Genomic DNA, 14,173 nt, shown 5'->3' with positions numbered 1-14,173 from the left:
CTTTCAGGCTGACGTCAGGATCCAGCATTGGAATATTACAGTATGGCGATAGGGGTTACATAACAGACTGTACAGGGATGTGATCACAACTGTAAGAGAGTACTGTCATGCACAATTTACTTGTGATTAACTTTATTTAAAGAATATGTTTTGGTTCTTAGTCTTAATCTTCATTAAATACATAGTTTTTGAAGTTTTTGGAAGGAAATACCCCCCATCTATTATTAGTTTCTCTTACACGTGTCTTCAAAATGCATGATAAGTTGCTTTTTAGAAGCAGTCAGCTTGTGTCAAACAAATTCTGCTATAGAGGAGTTCAAAGCTAAAGGGTCACTTCACCCACACTGGACTCTTACTGTCTGTGCACCTGTGCATCTCTCTGGTCATGCACAACACTTAGGTAGGCTTACAAAGACAATGGTGGCAGATTTAAATTTGGAAACTATAGGTTCTTAATTTCAAAAAGACATCGCTAGGCTTCACATTTCTAACTGCTGATTGTCAATTTTGACAGATGACATAAGAACTGTAACTTGTGTTTTGGAAGCTGTATGATGTACAATAGTACAATGAGGTTAAGTCCATAAACAAGAGCCATGTAAAACGGTTGGATATACACTTAATGGTTACATACATACTATCATGCTAATAGCATGCTAATCAACATCAGCAACAGATAGGATAGATCTTTGACATCCTCATCAGCTAATGATAGGTGACAGGTAAATATTTCTTGAATTGAAGTGTAGAGTGAATTAGTCCTAGAATTATAGTGATGATACTTGCACAGTTAGAAGGGTCTGTAATTTAATTCTTACACGGATGCTTAGATTACTTTAGAAAAGCGTACTTGGAGTTAAGATTTATGCTTTGTTGTCTATATTTATATTTTTGCATGAGAAAAAGGTCTGAGGATAAGGACTAACTGATGTATTTTCCAAACATAAAGCTATTTCATGAGTTTCACAACCAGCTACCATGCAGTGGGTGAGTACTATAAGATGGTTAGCCGAACATGCTAATGCTGCTGCTTACATTTGAACACATAACCACACTGTTTAAGTATGTCCTCTCATTTTTGCTGTTGGGTGATGATTTAGAAAAGTGATATATACATTAGACTCCAAAAAATGTGTATGCCACAGCGATATCCACACTGCCTCTGCAACACTCTACCCCCCATGAAAATCTATTTTATCCTTGTTACATCAATCAATCAATCAATCAATCAATCAATCAATCAAACTTCACTTGTATAGCACTTTTAATGTGTCCATATGGTGTTTTTTTATAAGACTTTTCAAAATCAACAAGCAAAATAAATAGCCAATGCCATGATTGTGTATTTCCACCCTGGAACCACAGGGAATCAATGACACTCTCATTAAAAGAAATTTCAGACAGCCAGGGTTTCATATGTCACATACCTAAGTGACCAATCCCATGAAATTGCAGGGATGATGGGCATAATAAACCTGAAACCTAAGTACAGAGAGTTTGCATTAGCACATCCACTAACACTGTGTCAGCCACTGCCAGTTACACGCTAACAAACAACATAAACAAATAAAAGATGCTAACTATGCTAACCGTCCTGATATGTCTGCTAATCGCCGATTTTGATGCACAACAAACCCCTCACTCCTCAAAAAACTCCCGAGTCTGAGTCTGACTGAGGCTCAAAGGCCTGGCAGGCTGAGTGTCTCTGATATTTCTGTTTGGGGAAGGGGTTCAGTGAATTACAAAAAATATGAACATTTGAAACTACTTTATATATAGGATTTGTAAAAACTGTGAAATCAGTGAGTAATAGGGAGGTCTATTTAAAGTGACCAGTTTTTGGAAAGACAATTGGCTGTTAAAGGTTTTAAATATTATTTTCAATGCTTTGTGTACCATTAATTAAATTCCACATTTACAACATGTAAGCAGTTATTTTTTTAATTCAGTTTTTAAGATATCATGCTATCTTAAAAACTGAATAATAATTTTTTTAAAAACTACTTACATGTTGTAAATTCCAACTACTAAAAGCTGGTGAGTCAACAGTTTGGGCAATGAGCGCAACACACCTGCCATGAACTCTGTGTGAGGTAAGCCTGGCTGCACTGGTGATTCTCAAGGACCCACTACATCAGAGGCTCACGTACGAGACAAAATACTAGAGTCACTATGGCAGATCAGAGCAAATTCCCACTCCCTTCAAACATCCCATCACAGTCTGAATATTTGGTTCTATGTTCTAACTATCTAGATTTTTAAGAGGAAACTGTGTATCTTTAAGTACTATGAAGAGATGTACTCACATGTAGCAACACAACATTTTAAGATGGAGCTCTTTCTTCTGTTTTCCAGCCCAGTATTTTATGTGTATGGCATCTGGGGCTTATTATTCTTCTCTAGTTTAGCTACACCAGTTATGAAAAATTTACAGTAGGGTGTTGCCGTTGTGTTGAATGCTATAAGTGCTCTATGGCTGAAAGTGCATCTAGTGCTGGCAAAAGTGTTGAGGTGAAGCAGACAATGCAGCAGTGGCTCTTACAATGTGGTTCAAGGCTGTGTCGCCGTTGTGTACTTGAGCTGCACAATGCTTTGGCATGGGCTAGGAAGTGACACATCCCTTAACCAGACTCTCCAGTCAACCCAGGCCCTCTGTGGGTCAAAACAGCTCCCCTGCATGGTTTAGTAAATCTAACTGCTATTCTGAAAATGACAAAAACTGAGGAACCAGACTGCTGAATCTCCTGATAGCAGATTTTATGTAAAGAATGACAACATATACCTCTATTTTGGAGGAGAGTGGAGATTGTGAGGCAGCAAGAGGGGCAACTTGGAATGTCAGAAAGAAATACTGTTTCGTTTTTTCCATGTGTGGCACCATATCCGGAAAGGGGTCAGACAGGACTATCAGCAGATGAAGGAAGTTCGGATGGGAATTTAGGTCTCACCTTTTGTCCTCTTCAGATGATAGACAGGCTGCTTAGGAAGGCATTGACCTTTTTATTGTCTGTTTTGGTATGTTTGGTCTTTGGCATGGATGAGCAGAAGAGATCATACCGCATTTCCTTCATCAGCAGGAGACCAAACAATTCCTGTACATATTGCACCCACTGTTTAAACAGAGGGGAACGGCAGTATGATCATGTGCTTAACCCAGATTAAAATGGATTGTGTCTTTAAATGATCATCTTTGTTGTTGCCTTAATGAGATCACAAAACTTAATTGTGGAGGATGCTTTGTGAGCACATGCTGAGGCGCAGTTCCTTGGGGAGCCTGAATGTAGGCGGGTGCTGCCTTACCCGCCCAGGAGATGTATGACCCAGATGTCTGATGAATGGACATGACCAGCGTAGGTGTGGTGGAGGTCAGGAGACGTTCATCAAGAATGGACAGGAAATCAGCAACTCACTCTGAAACCTACTGGACTCACGCAAAGTTAAAAAAAAAAAAAATGTTTTAACAGGGAATGTGTGAGCGAAACACTAAAATCCTTGATGCTTCAAAATCATGCATGGCTTCAGCTGTATAAGAATTAGGAATATTAACATGGGAGGGAAATTCTGCACAGATCTTTGACAAAAAGTAATTAGATTATAGTGTGTTGCCCTATAAATCAACACATGGCTAATTACAGGTCCAGTCAAAAACAGAAGAATTATCACAGGAATAAAAAGTCTTCAGTTACAGAATGCAAGATTTGTTTGATTATTGTATTGCCTAAATAATAGAGCTTGACAAGCAACTATAAAATATTCACTTTTCACTACACATCAAAGGGCTGTTAGACAAATTCCTGGGTTGTGCTCAGCTCTTAACCCCTGCAGAAACTTTGTATAGCATGAGTGACGAATCACAACAAATTCATGAACCTACAGGAAGAATACTTCAGAGAGGCATGATTCTTCAAGTCAAACAATGTAAATACCTGGACAAGCACTAATAGATGGAGAGGAGCAGAAAACGGAAAGGGATGGGAGAGGTAAGGAGACAGGGACACAAGGAGAGGCTTGGCTGCCAGCAGTCAGCCTCATAGACAAGGTCATTTCCAAAGTAAAATGCCATGGGGGGTCGGGACAAGCATCCCATAAAGCAGATAAAGAACAATAGCAGGAACTATAGGCCACAAAATGACTGGAGCCTCTCCCTGGCCGAGAATAACAGAAAGACCCTGTAAGATCAGGACACACATTCAGCATGAAGGAGACAGGGTGGATGAGATATTTTTATAATTTGATTAACGCTAATGCAACAAGCAAAGTGGGATCATGAGGTTATGCTGCCAAACATAACTACATTTGCCATCAAAGTGTATATTTTTACAAGCCTCTTGACACCGCGTAAGTGTTTTCTTCAGAAATATCAACACTGTAAATGGAAACACATACAACAGATTAACAGAAAATTATTCATTTTCATTTAATTTTACACATTCAAACACTGGAAGTGACCTTACAGAATGTGACTTCACATTTAAAATATGTATGTGTGTCAGACAAAAATGGTCATATCGCCTGACACATTATGTGCCCACAAAAAGGTGCTATTACCCTGTTTTTTTTTTTTTTTGGTGCTTTTAAGCTAATTGAATGAACACTGGATTGTATAACTGGCTTTTTGGCTTGTTGTGCCACTCAGGTATTCACTTTTTCATTGTCTAAATTCATAAGGAGCTGTCTGTGTTTTGATGGAGCAGAAGAGTTTTTGTCTTGTTTGGGGTTAACACTCCATATCCTTTTCCATTCAACACATTGTTCCTTTTACCACTGATTAATATCTTGTTTAAACAGCCCGCAGACACACCACGCCGTCGGTATGTTCATAAATCCTCTGGAGCTGATCAACACAATGGCCCACATTCCTGGCATTTAAAGGAAGTTCCTTATATCACTGCATCTCCTCTCCACCAGAGACACAGAAATTCTAGGAATATGACACTGGAACAAAAACAACTCTCTACATGCATGTCTGTTTATTTCATTTTGTTTAAAACATTAGCGAGGCAAGAACACATCACACTTTGGAGGGTGTCCATCCAGCATTTTACCTTTGTAAGGCGTCACTGGACCTCTCACCTACACCTTGTTTGACTCCAGTTACATGTTTAGCAATGTTTTCTCTAGCATGGAATGACTACAACACAGGCACAATTTTGGTCTACATTAGCTATTGTTTTCCTTTGTTAAATTTAGAATCAACAATAGTCATTAGAAAGAAATGGAGACATTTATCAGGGTTAAATCATTTGACCTGTCTCCTACATTGTCGCTGTATGTGGGATTACCAAATCCCCCTCCGCTAATTATGGCTTCATCTTGGCTGATGAGGTGACACGGTGTATGAAAATCAAAATGATTTCATATCCATAATATATTAACAATGAATCAAATGACTAAATGTAATTGCAGTGATTAACTTACAGTTATCATCCAACTCTACAGAGCTTTGTAGTCCCTTTTAGCTTGTTGTTTTGGTTTAATACCAGCACATTTTTAGAATCAATCTAATTTCCAGAAGAGGACTCTGTTGTTGGCAAAAACAGATCAGATTATTTTCCTCAGAAGTTAGACAGAGCTAAGTGGAGAGTGAATATTGAACTTACATTTATCAGGTTGCCAGACAAACACCTCTTAATGAATGTTAGTGTTGCCCAGTGTCTGCTGGATGTGTAAATAGTCACATAATAGTTACATAAGAGCTATCACAGATTTTTAAGGTGATGTAATGTCAGGCAGTGGGTTACCAGCATGTCATGGAGGAGTTTTTTTACTCTCTAAATTTGGAATTATGCTTCTCTGAAGATACATTTCTGCAAACCTAGAAGGGTGTCATGGGTAACCAGAGGTAGCAGAAGCTTGCAGAGGAGCCCACATCTCAGGACATCGGTCAAATAGGAGACAAGACCAAGTGTCCGCAAACTGCCACTTGAATGTATTATGCAGGTTCCTCTACGTGCAGCCTGGAGAAGTATAATTCTAGCTTAAGTGTCATTAAACATAAAAGGTAAAAAAAGATTTTTGCTCATATATTTACCTTTTACAGGCTCCACGGTATTTATAGTATATTGTCATTGTTCTCATCTGTATGATGAACAGCAGCCTGTCTGCTTGTATTCTTGTTAGCTGGCTGAATGGTCGATGACATTTTCACTTTATCTTACAATAAGGTAAAACAACTTCACAAATGCAATACTGGATGCTTTACCATCTTTGCTTTGATGTGTGGTAATTTTGAAATTCTTGCTTTCAACTCTGCCCTTCTAGACAAAGTCTAGGCCCATTCAAACCAAAATCCTTGGGTGTTGTCCTGCGCAACAATAGAAAATGGTGGCACTGCCTGCACTGCCTCACGTAGACTATTGGGGTGGGAGACGTCATTCATGAGATGGGAAAGTTCGTTCACAGCATCCAGATCTGGGCTTAAACCAGAGATATATTTTCCATTTCCTTTGTTTCATAATTGCCAGAGTCAGTCTGAACGTCTGTTGAGATTGTGATTTCCTTCTGCCTCACACTTACTCATACTTTCAAGAACACCATCTATATTTTGATCATATCTGATGGTTAGATTTCCAAGCTGCGTTTTGCAAAACAATATGCTATTGTTAATAGACACATTGGTCCTGTTTTATCTGTTTTATCTTGTATTTATCCAAAGCTCCCTTGTATTCACTCCTGCCTGACAAAGAACAACATCTCACTCATCACACGCAATCTCTGATTGGAGTCAAGGTGTGGTTTGATCCATGAACCAGGCTGCCATGTGTGATTGAGTTTCACAGAGGGTCTCATGGGCACCAGACTCTCTTTCTTATAGCTACACAGTTTAAACTCCCACCCATTACAGACATCCATCCTTCTCGGAAATGAACTCCTCGCTAACAGACATGGTTTGAGGTTACACCTCATCCCCACCAACAATATGACTTTGATCCCTTTAGGCGTTTCACAGTGCTATACATTGTATGACTTAATTGTGCCTCCTCTGAGCTTGTACCTCCCGCATAGCTCTCAGGAGGCAGGACGTAAGGGAGGATAGGGCTGTGTAGAGCAAAGGATGGTGTGTGTGTGTGTGTGTGTTTTTGGAGGGAGGGGCTGTGAGTGAAGGAAAGGCAGACTGTGTGTCTGAGGTTCTGCTTTCTGTTGAAAAAATCCCTTTAGCAGTAGGACCCAGAGGAATTTTGTAGGAATGGACTAGCACACCTTTATGTTTTCTGAGGCAGGGAAAAGATGTGGGGAAAAAAAAAGTTGTTCAACACTGTAACAAAAAAGGTTGAGCTTTGAGCCATGTCATTGGCTACGAAGAGTCTGACAGGAAAATACAATGGCTCTTGAGGTCAGGGCAGAGTCTGCTATATATGTATTGCAATAGACAACAACTTTGCTGACTCTACAACAGCTTGCATGGTGAACAATCATCACTCATCTCAACAGGGGCAATATGAGCGCTTCTGTGGCCGTGTACCGGGACATTTACACGGAGGACCGCTTCAAACAGGCCTACGGCTCCGAGGGTAGCACGAATGGAAGTTTGCGGCTTCGGGAAAAGCTCGCCGGGAGGTGCAGGTGTTCAAGGCGAGCGTGCCTTCACCTGTTGAGGGAGAGGGTCCCCATTTTCAACTGGCTGCCGAGATACAGGCTCAAAAAATGGCTTTTAGGAGATACTATAGCTGGACTGACAGTTGGTATCCTTCACATTCCACAAGGTGAGCTCGCACTACTTATCATTAGGAGATTAGTGCAGTTTAATATTATTATAGGATTATTTGCGTATTAATTTAGGTATCATTGTTAAATAATAATTTAAACAACAACAACAACAATAATAATAATAATAAACTACAACTATAAGGTCAAAATTTACATTCACGGAGGAGATAAATACAATATTTTCATTTTTTTAAAGTTACCTGTGTGCATGCTTCAGCCTCATAAACATAAAAGGACAGATTTTACATTCAAAACACTGATAAACTGTTTATTGATAAACTGTTTATTGATAAATATTCCTTCTGATACAGGCATGGCTTTCGCTTTACTCACATCAGTGGCACCAATATATGGCCTTTACACCTCCTTCTTCCCTGTGGTCCTCTATATGTTTTTTGGCACAGGTCGCCATGTGTCCACAGGTAAGACTTGTGCCCACATTACATCTATTTCATACATTAGAAAAAACATAGGGATCACCGTTTCAGTCAGCATAGGTGATGTCTTTGTCTTATGGAAAATACTGTAAAGGGTTATATTATCTGATGCATGCATTTTTAACTCAAGTTCAAGTGTCAGTTATGTTTTCCACTGTCACTGAGACGTTAGGTGTTTTATCAGGTACCTTTGCAGTGGTGAGTCTGATGACTGGCTCTGTGGTGGAGCAGCTGGTTCCAACTCCTCTGGAACTGAACTCAAGTTCATCTGAAGCAGCTGACTTTGAGGCCCAGAGGATTGGAGTGGCCTCAGCCATAGCACTCCTCTCAGGGATCATGATGGTAAGAAAGAAAACACAAAATGAAATAATAATGCAAATGAGATGGCAGATCTCGCTGTTTGTTAAGACTAACCAATGTTATGTTACTCTCTTGTGCCCCAGCTCTGTATGTGTGGTCTTCAGCTGGGCTTCCTGTCCACCTATCTGTCAGAGCCAATTGTTAAGGCTTTCACCAGTGCTGCTGCCTTCCATGTCACCATCTCACAGTTGCAAAGCATGCTGGGGCTGCGGCTCCCTCGCCACACTGGGACCTTCTCCCTCTTCAAGGTAAACGGTGCTTCACAATGAGGTCCTTATTCATTTGTATCCAACATGTTATTATTTGGGCATTTAGTTGTCTGTTTTCTCACAGCTCACTATCTTGTGTGTTCAGAATTTAGCGTCAGTGATGGAGAACCTGCCTCACACCAATATGGCTGAGCTGCTGATCTCCTTGGTGTGTTTGGCTGTCTTGGTCCCAGTTAAGGAGGTCAACATGCGTTATAGGCAGCGCCTGAGAACACCCATTCCTGTGGAGATCCTCATGGTTAGTCAGGTGGAATTATGAATGCAGAGTGTATAATATTTACAACAACATCAAGAAGTTATAAGCTTTGGTTTTATGCTTCATTCTTCAGGTGATTGTTGCTACAGGTGTGGCCTATGCCTCCTCGCTGGACTCTTATTACAACATTGAAATAGTTGGCCACATCCCAGCTGGGTAATTTTTTAGATTTGGAAAAAAAAAAGAAATTGATGAGCTAAGTAACTTCAAGTAGTTTGACTTTTGATTCTTTCATCCTCAGGTTTCCAAGGCCACGGATGCCTGCCTTGCACACTTTCCCTGACATTGCTGGAGACACAGTAGCCATAACATTTGTTGGTTATGCAGTGTCAGTCTCACTGGCAATGATTTATGCTGATAAACATGGATACTCCATACATCCCAACCAGGTAAAGTGTGAGAATGTTAAATGTTAAATGCTGAAATGTTAAATTCTCACTAATCTGTTAACGTTCTGTGTTGAACCTGTGTTTGATTTCAGGAGCTGCTGGCTCATGGCATCTCCAACACAGTATCCTCCTTTTTCACCTGCTTCCCCAGCTCAGCCACTTTAGCCACCACAAATATACTGGAGAGTGCTGGAGGATACACACAGGTAGTGCACGTGATATACAGTGACTTCTGTGCATCCTCATTTGGGTCATACTCACAAGCCACTGCTAGGCTCTTAATGGTGCAAGTAAAAATTCAAATGTAAACAGAAGGGTAGAAAAAAAAAAGAAAACACTGTTGATAATTGGAACTTACCATCTCTTCCAAACCAATCAAAATATCATTTAAAATGAAGACAAACACTATAAGAAAATTATGTCTACTGAACAGAGAAATACAAATGCTTATTTTCTGTATATAACTCACTGTTCTTGTCCTGTATTTGAATGTAACTTAGATTTATGTTGCCAAAAAAGTACAGATTGAGGTTGTATAAACTCTTAATATATATTCTATATATACATTTATATTCAACTGATTTATGATTTGCTTGCATACTGAACTTGCATATTGTCAATGCGGAAAATGCTCAAAATAAGGAGTGAAGCTTATTGGTCACATTGGGACTTTCATTAAAGGATGAGTATTGTCTGTGTGTGTGTGGGTATGTGTGTGTGTGCGTGTGTGTGTGTGTGTGTGTGTGTGTGTGTGTGTGTGTGTGTGTGTGTGTCTTCCTGCAGCTCTCTGGCTTGTTCACTAGTCTGGTTGTTCTGATTGTCCTGCTACTGATTGGACCTCTGTTCTACTTCCTTCCCAAGGTGTGTTTAATGTTTGCATTTCTACAAACATGGGGCATGGAAAGAGAGGGAAAGTTCACTCACCTCATCCTTTATCTCTCTCCTCAGGCAGTCTTGGCATGCATCAATGTCACTAGCCTCAGGCAGATGTTTCTGCAGTTCCAGGACTTACCTGACCTGTGGAGAATCAGCAAGATAGATTTTGTAAGACCCATTACTAACAATATAAGACTGAAAAGTGTATTCTGCAATGTGGTCCCCATACAGTAGTGTAAAGCACAACAGAACGGAGGGGAGATAGTTAATTTGCTCCCCAGCTAATTGGATTTTTCAGTAACTTTGCATATTAGATATTATTATATATTATCGTGGTTGGGGAGTGGTCAGGCTTAAAACATAAAAAAAACTGCACTTAATTCTTGAGTTATCTAGAGTACAACAGGATTGCTTTCAGCAACATTCCCCTTACGTAAATTGTGGTTGAAATGGCATCACAGGAAAATCGATCGACTTCATTCTCGTAATTATTTGAAAACACATCTGTTTTCTCAGTTTTTTTCCACAGAGTTTGTATCAGTTAGCTGGTATCTTCAAACAATAACTGTTATGTCACAGTTGCAAGGTTATTTGAAATAAACACTTCTCCAGCCAATGAGAATAGGTCTTTCGATTTAGAGCACAGGTAGCGCAGCAGATAAATCACCTTCATCCTTCCCATTTCACACTGATTGCTTGGCAGGAATTCACCATATTTGTCACTGACATGCCTCCATTGGCAATTGCTACATCCTGATGTGACAATACATAATTGTGATCCTGTCTTTGGATAGATGGTGTGGTTGGTAACCTGGCTGTCTGTAGTGGTACTTAACGTGGATCTTGGCCTAGCCATCGGAGTGGTTTTCTCTATGATGACTGTCATCTGTCGCACACAAAGGTACAGGTTCCGTTCCCTCTGCGCATGATTGATATTATGATGCAATCCAGCTTGTGCTCTTGCTCAATTCTCTATTGTAAGAATATACCATATACATCTGAGAGGGTAAACATGAAATGGCATCACACTCATCTGCAGAAAAAAGTTTAAGTGTGTCACAGGGACTATAAAGGCTCAGAAACAAGGCCATGAATCCTCTTATAGTAAAGGACATTTTGAGTATTTTTTAGAGACACATCACTTAATATCTGCTGGCTCAGTAGATCATGTATCATAATGTGTCACTGTAACTTAAAATTAATGATTCAACAGGGCTGGTTGTTCAGTACTTGGCCGGGCCAGCAACACAGAAATTTACAGACCTCTGGAGAACCACAGCAAGGTGAGAGGATGCTCCTGTTGCTTGATCTTTCTGGGTATTATTCCTTGCAGTGTTAGGCACATACATTTTAATTACTTATTCAAACAACAAGCGATAAATTATAATTTTGGAGACAATCCAGGGCGGATATCTGAGAATGATGTTGAGACGATGCTGGTTTTCCTTCAGTGCTATGAGGTGCCTGGAGTGAAGATCCTGACATACAACGGGCCTATTTACTACGGGAATCGTAGCTTCTTCAGGGAGGAGATGAGCAGGCTGTTGGGCCTGACGCCAGAGAAGATCCGCAGCTGGGAGAAGGCCAGGAAAGCCCTGGAGAAAAGGGAGAGAGAGGCCACCATCAACACCGTGGTAAATTTACTGCAATCACTAAATGGGCAGAGACATGAAATATACAGATTTTAAAGTTTGCGTACACTGTAAAATTAAATTATTTTCAACGTGTTCTTGTTTTTCCATACTCATTGTTCAGGAAAGAGGCATAGCAAACACATCTTTTTCCTCAGAAAACGAGTTCTTTAAATCAGGTAGGTAATGACTTTTATTGTAGCCTGTGTGGATGATACTAAATATGCATACAGTTCCAAAAACTACTACTAATATGCAAGCATTTTTAATTTTATGTTTTTCTTAGATTACCCTATTTAAATTTTTTATACATATTCCTTTGCTGCAGATAATTTCATGAAAGCTACATTTACGTTTTTGTTCTGCAGAAACATCTGAGAGTGATGTCCAGGCAGTGTTAATCGACTGTAGCAGTGTGATATTCGTTGATGTTGCTGGAGCAAGACTCTTTACACAGGTTAATCTGCTAAAGCATGGCATGATGTACACTTCCCCGTACAGGCTTCTGTCCATTTGTCTGTGCATTCTGTCAACATGATCAATTGCTTATGGCTTTTTACAGATGTGCACCGAATGCCAGAAAGTTGGAGTTCGTGTTTATTTGGCAAACTGCAATGGTAAGACCTATGTATCAGAATTACTTTACCTGTTCTTTTTTCTGTTATGTTCTCTGTTGATATTACTTCATGCAGAGTTTTTATTCTTTTTTTAGAAGGATGATACATAAACATATTAGATTTGTCAAAATCCACCTGCATAGAGTGTGTACTGATCAATGATTTCTGTCCCCTTAGAGAGTGTCTTAAAGATCCTAACATCAAGTGGTCTAATGAACTACATGAACCCTCAACATATTTTCGTCACTGTTCATGATGCTGTGATGTATATTCAACAGCAGAAGGTAAGCTAGAAGGCAGACATTTTTACAATTATGCAAGAGACGTTAATGTCTAATTACTAAACAAATGGTGATACTGCTGTTGTCTGCCGTAGGAAAAACCTCCAGAAAACACCATGACTGTTTGGGTATGAAGCATGAGGACAGTGACCAATCATGCTCCTTTCAACCAAGTGTCTGGGACCAGAATGGCAGAGGACATCATGACTTCTACATTTGTATTAATAGCTGAGATCATGTCTCTCAGCTGTAAAGGAGCACTCCTGCATTTGGTCCAGACTGTACTGTATACCAGTGTTTCAAAGAAACAGTAGCCTGTTGTAGCACTATGCCATGAATTAAAATAATTATTACATAACAGTGTTACCAGTGTTCAGATATTGGACTTTGGACTGGCACACTTTAATCTGATATTAGCAAACAGTCACAAATTCAGATACAACGGACAATCATATATTTCGCATAAACAAACCTGGAAAAGCAAATATATAATGTTTGACTTATGACTATAAAACTGTATATGACAGATATTAGTTGTTAATTGTTGTTTTTTTATTGTCATATATGCTGGAACATTAGCTTAGTAATATTTATTTAGTTTCTGTGTTTGCAATACAGATAAATACACATAAAGTGCACTGAATAGTTTGTTAAAATGCTTTGTATATTTATATCTTTTGAAATATGTGCTTAAATATGCAGATATGTACAGTAAATGCCATCCCATACAGCTTTAAAACATTCTGTCTTGTAACTCCAAAGAGACTGCACAAAATATTTTGTGAATGACTATTTGTCAGCAACTGTGACATTGAGTGGCTATTTTGACAATAAATATATCTTGAAAAACAGAACTTTGCAGTGAATCAAAACTGAATTTAATAAATGTCAGAAAAAACAGGGTTATAGGTTTCCTGGGTCAGAGTGGTCATCAAATATGAGTACATTTTAGGTGGAAACAGTGTGGAATGTGAAGCATGCCACTCTGTCAGATTTTGAAGAGAGAAGAAGAACAGTCTTTGTTTTTGGTGAGGTGCTGTAGACCTGTGTGTCTGCGCTGAGATATGATGAAAGAGATAAATACAGGATTCAATTTTGACACAGAAAATAATAAAATTGATAAAGTGAGACCACTAGTCATCTGTCCTGGTGAATCATGTCTTACCTTACCACCATGCTGCCCTCTGCTGTCCAACAGTTCAAGGTTTCCATCCACTGCTCCCCAACATAAACCTGTTACCTTGACCTGATAAAACTATGTGCAGTGTGGGTTCAAAACCAGGACAAAAAAAAAAAAAAAAACTAATTATTTCCCTGCTTGATGCTAGATAGCCAAGTTATTAATTTTTT

At 39.4% G+C, this 14,173-nt stretch overlaps 1 protein-coding gene across 2 annotated transcripts; it reads left to right on the top strand.

The window, feature by feature from the left end:
- The first annotated feature begins 7,219 nt into the window (after nt 1-7,219).
- Nucleotides 7,220-13,674, top strand: slc26a10 (solute carrier family 26 member 10). 2 transcript variants are annotated; one of them, XM_071476196.1, is made up of 19 exons: nt 7,220-7,333; nt 7,432-7,703; nt 8,019-8,129; nt 8,329-8,486; nt 8,588-8,752; nt 8,859-9,011; nt 9,103-9,185; nt 9,271-9,418; nt 9,511-9,624; nt 10,202-10,279; nt 10,367-10,462; nt 11,089-11,195; nt 11,508-11,577; nt 11,746-11,928; nt 12,050-12,104; nt 12,294-12,382; nt 12,488-12,542; nt 12,720-12,826; nt 12,919-13,106. In XM_071476196.1, exons 2-19 carry the CDS (start codon nt 7,439-7,441, stop codon nt 12,955-12,957), a joined length of 2,076 nt encoding a protein of 691 aa, XP_071332297.1. In that variant the 5' UTR covers nt 7,220-7,333; nt 7,432-7,438; the 3' UTR covers nt 12,958-13,106. The 2 variants fall into 2 exon arrangements, with proteins under 2 accessions (XP_071332297.1, XP_071332296.1); XM_071476195.1 differs by having other exon boundaries at nt 7,232-7,703; nt 12,919-13,674.
- The last annotated feature ends 499 nt before the right edge of the window (nt 13,675-14,173 follow it).

Source organism: Trachinotus anak, unplaced genomic scaffold (genome assembly GCF_046630095.1).
Source record: "Trachinotus anak isolate AG129_WGS33_773 ecotype Australia unplaced genomic scaffold, CSIRO_AGI_Tana_v1 ptg000004l, whole genome shotgun sequence".
In the NCBI taxonomy this organism is placed as follows: Eukaryota; Metazoa; Chordata; class Actinopteri; order Carangiformes; family Carangidae; genus Trachinotus; species Trachinotus anak.
This window is presented reverse-complemented; position numbering and strand designations above follow the sequence as displayed.